This window comes from Montipora capricornis, chromosome 9 (assembly GCF_036669925.1).
Source record: "Montipora capricornis isolate CH-2021 chromosome 9, ASM3666992v2, whole genome shotgun sequence".
NCBI classification, from domain to species: Eukaryota; Metazoa; Cnidaria; class Anthozoa; order Scleractinia; family Acroporidae; genus Montipora; species Montipora capricornis.
The window spans coordinates 25,266,163-25,277,363 of record NC_090891.1 but is presented as its reverse complement, the minus strand read 5'-3'; the positions used below and the strand labels follow the sequence as shown (position 1 = coordinate 25,277,363).

At 39.2% G+C, this 11,201-nt stretch overlaps 2 protein-coding genes across 2 annotated transcripts in view; one reads left to right on the top strand and one right to left on the bottom strand.

Annotated features, from left to right (window-relative positions):
* Positions 1-302: 302 nt before the first annotated feature.
* LOC138015934 (adhesion G protein-coupled receptor E2-like) lies at positions 303-10,635 on the bottom strand. The gene is made up of 8 exons (XM_068863060.1): positions 10,491-10,635; positions 8,916-9,061; positions 8,669-8,791; positions 4,361-4,483; positions 3,722-3,844; positions 3,254-3,376; positions 2,290-2,412; positions 303-1,186 (listed from the first exon to the last, which is right to left on the bottom strand). The coding sequence occupies exons 3-8, from the start codon at positions 8,787-8,789 to the stop codon at positions 1,071-1,073; spliced, it is 729 nt and encodes a 242-aa protein (XP_068719161.1). The 5' UTR covers positions 8,790-8,791; positions 8,916-9,061; positions 10,491-10,635; the 3' UTR covers positions 303-1,070.
* A 137-nt stretch (positions 10,636-10,772) lies between these two features.
* The window catches only part of LOC138016678 (uncharacterized), a 2,413-nt gene continuing 1,984 nt past the window's right edge, over positions 10,773-11,201 (top strand). The window contains exon 1 of the mRNA XM_068863865.1: positions 10,773-11,201. This exon is cut by the window's right edge and continues 128 nt beyond it. Within this exon, the coding sequence (XP_068719966.1) occupies positions 10,773-11,201 (429 nt within the window).

Here is an 11,201-nt window from a genome sequence, read left to right as displayed (position 1 = left end):
CGAAAAATCACGATTCGCTCGCCGAAACATTTTGTTCTGGGGTTATCGTGAGGTCGACTTTTGGCAAGTCTAGAAGTCACGCTTCACTGCGTGTGGCAAACTTTGATTGACAACTCTATCCCCTGGGGTCCACGAGGGCTACTATGATTGGCCTAGCTCAGCGACCCGTTTTTGGGTCGCTAAAATTGGCGCCAATCAAGTATGAAAAGTCCTTCGTTCCGCGCGTATCCAGACGAAGGACTTTCCGAAAGTCTATGCTTACTGTAGTGACAGTGTTCTCATCAAATGGTGAGTAAAAACTCGCTTCCCGTCAGTTGTTTAATTCAGAGTGTAATTCGCGGTTTATTTGTAGGTTTTTATGACGTCTTCTTGTCGCTTGTTATACCAGATGAGAAAAAACAATTGCAAGTGCTGTGAAAATTGGGTGTGTCAATAAATCGACTGTTGTGTTCAAGATAGCTTCGACCGTGTACTTATTCCCCGAACATCAGCTTTTGTAAAAACCATTTGTATTTTATTACCTGCGCTTTTTGGTGGGACTTGTGGTTGGTTCCGTGGTGAAAAATTGTGTGGAAACTTTAACTTGATTCATCGATCGCCGATCAAAGCTGAAATACCGCTTCGCATTGCGTGATGACTCAGGAAGGAATACTTTACGAACGATTGGAAAAACTGGAAAGGTCTCGCAGAGGACATTTGTCGACAATAACAAGATTGTGCAATGAAATAGAGGAAAATCTGAACGACTTCAGCAACGTTGTGAAGGTACGAGCTGAACAATCCCAACTAAATAAGGCGTGGGAACAGTACTGTGTTTGTTGTGATAAATACGCTGATTTGCTTGATGATTCGTGTGAGAAATACCAAAGAGTTTTGAGCGACCGTGCCGTTCAATACTCAAGAATACAAGCTTACAATAGTAAAATTGAACAGTTTGCCATTAGTGCTGCTTCCTTTTACAATGTTCAGGTGTCTGAAGATGTGAAGGTGTCAAAGAAAATCTCCCCAACCAATTCCGTTCATTCCTTTTCAAGTCAAACATCAAAATTAAGTATATCAAGTTCTAAAGCTCAAAGGGCTAAGATCCAAGCAGTGAAAGCAGCAATAATCCAGCAGCAAGCTGAAGAAAGTAGTAGAAGGGCAGTTGAACTTGAGGTGAAAAGCGTTGAGATGGAGATAAAGCACACTGAAATGAAATTACAACATAGATTAGAATTAACCAAATTAGAAGCCGAAAGCGAGATCGCTGCTGCAAAGAATCAAGCGGAATTAGCCAAGTTAGAAGCATTTCTAGCAGAACAGGAGCTCTCTGATTTACTCAGTTGCGAGAAAGGTGCTAAGTGGCCCCACAAGCATGACATGAACTTTAAGGGCATCGAAATCCAACCCCCGGAAGTGTTACTTTACCATCCGTGACTACTACTAGTAGCAATCTTGATATGGGTCCAAGCGGAAACCCTCCTTTGACATCTACGCCTCCTACAGAAAATCCCCTCACAACAAGCTCTACTCCTCCCATTGCCAAAATCCGCTTCACAGTCCCACATGTGACATCCAAGGAGTTAACTGAGCTAGCTGTAAATGTACAGTCAGAAAAGGTTCCAAATCCTAATATACCTAAGCTGCAACAGTTGACCCCTCTCGCTGTGTCAACCACAACCCTCGATCCAGTACCCCAGCCAGCCACTTACACTCGCCCAGCCCCTTCAAGTGTCATGGGATCTGTGAGCAATGAAAGCCATGTTGCTATTATGTCCTCAATGGAGAGGATGAGTGTATCACATGACCTCCCACCTGTGCAAGTTCAGAAATTTGATGGTTTCCCTGAGAGGTATCCAGCCTTTCGACAAAGATTCAAGCAACTGGTGGAAACAAGACCACTTGATGATTCAGTTAAAATGACTCGTCTGTTACAGTTTTTAGAGGGACCAGCCTTACTTGCAGTGCAAAGATATGAGCCAATGCCAGGTGGTCTGTCAAAGGCTCTTAAAACGTTAGAGGATCGATTTGGGCAACAATTCCAAGTAGTGAGGGCATGTATTGAATCCCTTACCAAGGGGGCTGCTATACAAGCCAGTGACAAGGACAGTTTACAACGCTATGCTGATACAGCCCAAGTTACCTACGATACCCTAGAGTCCATTGGATACCTTAGTGAAATGAACGCAGATAATCTTAAGAAAGTCATTACACGGTTACCCAGGTGGATGCAGGCTAAATTTGCAGAGCATCTGAAGAGTCTTCAGCGTAAAGGACAACTGATGCCAAGTTTCAGGGATGTTGACTTACCATCACAATTTACTCCGTTTCCAGAGTATCCTGTCTGGCACGCACAGTAGAATGACCCTTTGGTGTTGGTGCAATTGGCATCTGCATGGCAATTATGAGTTTGGGAAGCGCATTCGTCTATGTCTGAATAAAAAGTGAAAATGTAAGCAAGAAACATGCAACCATCAACGTTTTGGGCGTTTCAGTTTTTTTCCTAAACAGGAAAAGAAGAAAAAATAAACAAAGCAATAAGTAATGAAATAACCAAGTGTACTTCCAGGCGACCCTGCAACTGCTGTTCTAAGATGGTTACCTGTGAAATGTTCCCTTGCGCCAGAATATCTTACTCGACACGTCCAATTAAAATCAGCGAAATAGCGGCATGGTCGAGCAGTTTGATTGTGAAGGAAATTACTCTTCAAAACTTCAGTCCTTTCCCCTTTACACAAATTTAAGGTTATTCAGCTTTTTATTGTTCACTGCGGCTTGTTAACAGCTTTTTTTATTTATTTTTTATTTTTTATTTTTATTAATTTTTTTTTTTTAACGACTTTATTGGGTGTATCAGATAAATATTTAAACAAGACAAAAGTGCATAACAAATAGAAAACAGAAAATTAAAACTTAGAAAAAAAAAAAAAAAAAACTAACAATTTCACAATTTCACAATTTCAAATTACAACTGAGTGGGTGTCGGAAGAATGAAAGAGAGGGAGAGGGAGCCCAGCGACGACTTGGAACACGGGAACTGTTTTTCATGGGTATCGAGGACAAAAACGAAAGCAATGGCAACGATCTGTAGCCCGATGTTTGAAAGCAAACGGGTCGACCTAGGTGCTAAGTGCAATGATTCCATAGATACTTAAGTTTATTAATACTATGTGGTTAAATGGGAAAAACAGAGCATATAATAACTTCAGTCTCATGACTTCAATGCTAAAACTCTTCATTAATTAAGACTGCTTATTTTATACCCAAAGCTTACCAACACACGTGACTCCATCTCCAGAGTATCCCGTATGGCACGTGCAATCGAACGATCCTTCGGTATTGGTACAGTTGGCGTCAGCATGACAATTGTGATTCCCAGATCCACACTTGTCAATAACTGCAGTAGGCAAATATAATAATACGGTTTTAGTCCCTAAAGGTTCTATTGTTCTCCCTAAGCCAGCAGCACCTATTTGCGGTTTAATGTAGTTGCTAGCTATAAGAGTACAACTCCAGCAAGTGTCCTTCAGTTTTGGAGTAATCATTCATTTGTTCGCAAAAAAAAATTGGGCAGTTCTCGGTATATTTGAAATTCTGTGATACTACCGGCATAGAAGTCGCTATGCTGTTGTTAGAGAGGATTCTGACGATAAAACGGTATATTAACCCAACCCAAGGGTAATGGCCTATGGATTCTTGATCAGCAACAAAAGTATGTATTTGTTTGCACAGGTATATTTACCAACACAGTTGATCCCATCTCCTGAGTAACCATGGCGACACGAGCAATGGAACGATCCTTTAGTATTGGTGCAGGTAGAATCAGCGTGGCAGTTATCGGTATCTTTAGCGCATTCGTCGATATCTAAAATAAAATACGTTTTTGTCAAATATTTATAGAGAAGATGATTTATTTTTAACAAAAATAAAAAAAACTTTATAAATCTATGATAATTTTCTCACTTTCTAATTTTCTCATAGTCTTTTTTCCACCTGTTTTCGAAAAGGAAATACAGTCAATTCTGTATCATTTTCATTCATGAAAGTACGTAGTCCATTTCCAATTTCAATACGGCATCACGGCACTTAAATATGTTGGCGTTTTTATAAAGTGACTGAGGATTGTGCGTACTGAACATCGATGTCTATTCTAAAGCAGGCATCTCTGTAAAACCACATAGCCTTACTTTCTAGGATGCAGCTTTACTGTCTTCAGAGTCCGTTATTTATTTATTTATTTATTTTTCGTTGTTTGCTTCCATTGTTTTCCGAGCCACTTTCAATGGCCGTTGACAAAGACGCATGATAGCAATTGTAACCTCTTGAAATGAAGACAATTGTTCTGTTTCCTTTTTGTTGTAAATTTGTGATGATTGCATACCGTCGCAAATACTTCCATCTCCATTGAATCCTGTTTGGCATCTACAGTGGAATGACCCATCAGTGTTGGTACAGTTAGCATCAGAATGACAATTATGTATATTCGTGGTACATTCTTCAACGTCTGCAAATAAAGGGATGTGACCCTGAATGCAAGTTATTTCATTGACAGAACTATTTGTAAGATCGAAGCTGTACCAAATAGCGGATACCGTGATAAAGCACAGTAAGAAACTCCAGAGAGAAAAGGTACTGGTACCGGTCCGATTGTTATACACTGCGTTGCGTTTCAAAAGTTCGTTACTTTTTTCTGTACCTCTCCTGCTGCTAAGGATTTTAGTCATTGGTCAGTTTAAAGGGACCTCGAAAAAAGGCATCACGGTCAACTCGCAACCACGATGGCTTCCAACCAATAGGTGAGATGCAATAATACGAAAATAAGAGGAATGAAGTTTTTAAACGCCCTGTATTCATTTTGTGTTTCATTCTTCCTTGTCACTTTTAGGCCAAATTTCTGATTGAAGACGCTACAAAACACTATCTTATGTGCGAACAACTCGGAAACAAGAGGAAAGTTTGCGAGAAGCGGTTGTTAATAATTTTGTCAACAAACGAGTGTCTGTGAGAGACGGGTTCACACTAAATGTTGCGAATTTTAACCCCACACCACAAGCAGGTGGATTTTATTGCTAAAAAATTGTCACAAATGCCATATGTGATCGCGCATTTCATCACAGACATTCTAGCTGTATTGAAAGACTAGGGAACAAATGCGTTAAGTAAGCAGAGGGCGCTTCCATTAACTTGGAATGAACTTTTGCGGCTTGTTTTGAAATACCCCATGGATCAGGAGTTTTAACTCAGTGTAAAGTGCAAATATGTAATGCTTGATCTTACCTTGACAAACGAAATCGTCAGAATATACAATGTAACAGCCCTTCGGTATTTGGTTGACATAGCCTCATTATGACAGTTGTATTTCCAACTTCGTCTTCACGCTTTGTAAGGGGGTGTTTACTTGTAAAATCTCATACCGGTACGAGTTTCATTCTGGTACGAGTTGTCAATTTCATACCGCGTTTACATGGACGACACAAATATTGACACAGGGATGACCATCGATTACCGGACGCCATCTTGACGAATATTTATAAATACAACGCATACGTCAATAGTCCCAGTCCACCACGACTTGACGACTCGTACCGGAATGGGAGTCAATGTAGCGTTTACATGATACCGGTATAACTTTTCATATCGTTATGAGAATTTCGATCCGGTAGAACTACTAGTATGAGTTGTACTGGTATGAGATTTTTCACCGGTATCATGTAAACCAATACAGAGTGATAAGTAAGAACCGGGATGAACTCGTACCAGAATGAAACTCGTACCGGTATCATGTAAACACCCCCTAAGTCTAAACAGGTATATAACATTCAATTTTCAAATCACATTATTATCATTTACAGTAAAAATTAAGAATCTAAATTAAGAAAATTAAACGAAACCGTGTATGCAAATCAGGAGAGCGTTACATCAGATATACAACCATTAATTAATTAATAAAACGCTTCCATTGTTTTACTTCAAAAATTATTAATGAGACAAACTACGGGGATGCCTTAAACATTCTCAGGTGAGAAATCCAGTTTGAAGAAAGTAGCAATTACCTATTAAAACTACACACGAACAAGTTAAATTCAGAGCGATATTTCAACCTGGAGCAATTATAGCTGTGCAAAGAGCGTTGCTTACTACTGAACGTTGTTTTCATCTAGGCGTAGCTTTTAGGTTTCATTCATTGACAGCTTAACAGACCCTACAGCTCATCTTTACTAGCGTGACTCCATTGTTTGATTAGCCATGCTGGCACGTTCTGAAGAATGACTTTTTTGGCATTGGTACAATCGACACTTGTGTGATTGCTAATAAATTCGCCAAAACACGAAGGAACTTTACACCAGTGTCTAGTGTTCTAGCGCTGGAGCACAAATTGAGGAGATTCCATACTCATGGTTTGCAGATGGACGCCATGAGAGCCTATGCCATTCTGCGGTAGGTGTCCAATAATTGTGTCCGATCTCTCTGTGGAGATGAAGGAGCCTTAAACGCACTTGAGTCAGGGTAACTGTAAGTTTTGAACTTGAGTAGCGTTCTCACGTACTTAGTAAGTAATGCGTACCGTCGAGCCCTTATGGCACAGCTTTAAGGCTTGGGGCTTTTTTTGTACTTAGGATAAAGGTGGTTGAGAAGAATGGAATTTCGATCACGTCCCTTCTACAAAGATCCAACCCCATGAAAGAGAGAAACTGTAGACGTGAGAGCTGTTTCGTATGCACATCAAGAGGGAAAGGTGATTGCTCGAGGAACAACATTGCGTATGAAATAAAGTGCAACAACTGTAACAGCAAATACTGTGGAGAAACAGCCCGCAACGCCTACACGAGAGGAAAAGAACACATGAAGTTATTACACGAGAAAGAACAGAACTCGCCTTTATGGAGTCATTGTCTAAAAGAGCACAATGGCCATATCCAGCAATTCACAATGACCGTCGTGAGAACTTTTCACCAAGACTCACTGATGAGACAAATAACAGAAGCAATACACATATCAGAAAAATCCCAGAAAGAAAGAGTATGAACGCGAAAGAAGAACGGAATACCGTGTATTTACCACAGGGAAGAATTGAAAAGGATTAATTGACATCAAACATCTACAATTAACGTTTTGCCTCCCATGGGAGACCATGTAGATCTTATGCAAATACAAGTACAAATCCAGAAACCTAAACAATAATAAAGAACTGGAGAGCTCGGGAAGGCGAAACGTTTTCAAGTTTAGAATTTAACTAATTAATTAATAACACGCTCGATACGTGGCAAAGGTTTTACAATAGAACAGTATACAGCGTGCAACATAGAATAATGTCGGTTTCACCATTTACTATCTTAATAAAAGGTTTTTTTTGGTAACCTATCGGCACCAGTTTATGAGGCCCGTTTCAAACGTCGAACTTTACATGTGCCGAATCGAATGCAAATGAGAAAAATCTTGTGTTTTCGCTCATTTGCATTAGATTCGTCACATGTAAAGTTCGACGTTTGAAAAGGGCCTTAGTCTCTAATCCAAATTACGACAGCATGTATAAGCTAAGCTAGGATTTTCGTGAGTGCCTAATGATTGATCGCACCATCTGCAATGACATATCCTTAGAACACTCAATCCAGAATATTGTGCGAAAAATAGGGATACACTTATTCTTTGCATGCCCGGCAATGCTATGGAAGAAGAAAGTTTTATTTTGCTTAGTTCGTATTTGCAGACCGTCTCGTTCCAACTGCTCCAACAATACGCCGTTCTCCCTAAGTTTGCTGGCGCTTCGCTCTACGTAAACATACATACATACCTACATAACTGACCACTCCCCACACGGGCTTTTCAGGACCAATGAAACACAATCACGACAGAACAGAACAGAAAATTCAACAACAACTGTTGAGAATCCCAACTGGTCGGAGGCAAACCAGTTGGCTATTTGCAAGTGCAGCTGAGAAGTTGAACCAGGGACTACCAGGAACAAATTCAACCAGTGGTCAGAACGTGTCTTGAACCTTGAAGCGCGGCGGTATCATCGGTTGTCGTCCTAAGGTCAAGAAGCGCAACGCCGAAAAAAGTCTTTTGGGAATCTCCATATTATAATTACAGCTTTAGTCAATCAAATCCCGTCTCAATTGGATGCACTTGGACACTTTTTTGAAAAAGTCCGTTGTATAAGGATGCCTTTGTCACACAGTAAATCAAACTACGACTGTGTTAGCAATAGTTACGTCCTTACCTTTTATTTCTCTTCTTATTTAGTTGTGTGCCTGCTATTAATCCATAAGGCCCAAAGTTTAAAATATCTGTCAAGGAACTTGCAGAAAGAGGTATAGTGTCCAATGTTAGTTTCATTTTTTGACGAAACAATAGTTTAAAGCCAATTCCAACGACAATGTAACCTACCTTACAAAGCAAGGCTTGTCTTAAAATCCTGAAGAAATGAGTTAGTATTGCAAAACAACCTAAAGCCATATATAGTAAACTGATTGGGGTGAAGTGCGAGTAACTCCTGATCCATATTTTGTTTGCTAAATAAGACATTGTGCACTTTTAGTCAATCGACGGTCGATGTTTTGCAGAGCTTTGGTCGCTATCAAAAGCCCGATTAGTAAGTCTACAGCAATGTTTTATTATAGCAAACACGAGTTCTTAATTTCATGCACGTTTAACCAGTGTTAAGTAAATAGATATTACGGCCTCTTACCGGAACAATAAATTCCATTGCCTGTGTATCCAACATTACAGGTGCAGTAGTAGGACCCTTTGGTGTTGTTACAATATCCGTTTTCATGACACATGTGAGTATTTAGAGAGCATTCATCCATATCTAAAAAGTTGATGAAAATAACAATTTACTTCATGCAAAAATGTAATAAATGAAAGTATCCCGTGGGCCAACTCATGAGTGCAAATGATATGCTTTGGGATATTAAAAATTGATTGAAAGTTACCTTAATAATTTTCAGCCGGGAGAGAAGGTACGGTGTTTCTTTATTAAAAAAAATATTGGCTCCATGGAGTGACTATGGCCAAAGTCCTTGGTGTTCTATCTGATAGCCATGAAAGTAAATCTTTGTCAGTAACCTCCCACAAAGACCTACAAAGAAATAGAAAACTGTCATTTCAAAGCAAAAATTAAATATTTTATAGGTGTTTTCTTTTCAAGATTGTTGAACAAACAACCTGATCATCAAGGGCAATATAAGGCAACAGAGGAAACAAGAATATGGTTTGGCATCTGTTTCAAGGGAGAGAGGGTGGGGGGGGGGTGGGGGGGGGGTGGGGGGGGAAAGAAGCAGTACTTTGATGACTTAAAGTAAAGTTTGTTCTAAAGGCATGTCATTACCCCACTAGGTGGATGGATTATTGTCGCATCATCTGTTGAAAACCGATTTTTCAATTTATCCAAAAAGAAACTTTCTCAAAATTTCCAAAGCCACAAGTTCATTTTTTGAAGTTATTTCCTGTTTGGAACTGAGGCTCCAGGCTCGTGCTACCAAAAGTGTTTTATTCAGTCCTGTGCCTCCAACTTGCATAGCACTCTCTTGGACCTTTAAAAAAAATCCCCTGGCACCCAGGGTAGGGGTAGAGGGGCTAAACTCCGTGTTCCCATTCTTCATGTCAAATAATCCAAAATAAAACTTATGACCTTAATGTGTAATAAAAAAAAACCAATAATTTATTTGGGACTAAAATGACGAAACTACCGGATATTAGGAAATGGGAAAAACAATCACAGATAAACAACTTTGCAACCATTGCGACTTATTTTTACATCCCAGCTGGAGGGGCACATAAATATTCATAAACAAGAATTTAAAATAAATAAATTAGAAATCTTTGCTTGAAAAAAATATGTTTCTTGTTAAAAGATTGATGTTAAAAAACTTGAGAAGCAATGCAAATGCGAAATAGCCAAAGAAAAGAAATGGAATTCTATGCGACAGCTATTTTCGAAAAACGTAAAAACAATAAAATTGCGTGTATACAATTTCGCCAAAGGTAATACTTCCTGACGAAATCTTTCAGGGTTGATATTTGACGTTCATCCATCAACTGTTTGTTTATTTAAAACTCCACTTTCTTTAATAATACAGTTGCAAAATGCAGTTTCGGAAGTATATTTTCGATTGAATACGCTAAGATATTCGATTGCAATAAACTATTTACGAAGATAAGTTCACATTCACCCCGTAAAATAATGCAAAACTGTTGCACAATATTTTCTGGCATGATCTCAGAAATACATGTATCCTTCATGTAGAAAGTTATTTTTATATCATCTTTTGTAAAGATTGGGTTTTAAAGAACCGTAAATTCCTTTTTTACAAATTGTTTCAATGGAAATTAAAAAATAAGGATTAAAGGAAAAACCCACACACGTCACATGCACATGTTTCGCTTTCACAGTTTGTGAGAGCGTTAAAAGCCGAATAACCCCCCTCAGATATTTAACCAAGCGACATATCAATACACACGGAACGTTTACAGCAACAACGTTGATAGCTAAGCTTTAAACTACGTACTTGTCATGTTCTGCTAAACCATTCACTGAAAGAAAATTACATTAATCCTTGAAATGTTGAAGAGTTTTAACGTACGCTTGAGAAATTTCACAAGTTAATACGCACGTGTCGGGAATTAGCCCATTTCCGATAATTTCCGATATATTTACGCGCGTAAGACTGGTAACAAATAAGGACGCGAAAGCGAGGCTTAAGGGAATAGCGTACCTGGACCGAGAGAAAGGTAAAAATAATGTTTAAACGGCTGTAAGCATTTTGGAATTTCGTAGAAATCAAGAAAAAATGGAAGAACGATTTGATGGGAAGAGCGTTCCTTGGGTAAAAGATTTTTTAACAAAGAGAGGGACTCAGGTGAGTGATCAAGGACACAGTAAACGTAAAGCTGAACTGGTGGCTTTAGCGGAGAAGGCACGTGAAATTAAATTACAACGGATCGATGAGGGCGACGAAGACACCTCAGACGTGATAACTAGTAAACTTAACACTGAAAAGGGCGCAATACCTCGCCCGGAAAATATCCAGAGCTGGTGCTACGATTTTTCGAAGATACCTCCATTTACTTTCGCTGATTTGTATACGTACTTGATTGACTCTGGGGAGTACATCCCCGAGAATCTCAAGTCCTTTAAGAGTCTTCTTGGATACAAGTTATTTTCAGATGGTCATGTTCAAGATTGCATGATGCATTGTGTCCACCACATGAGCTACACT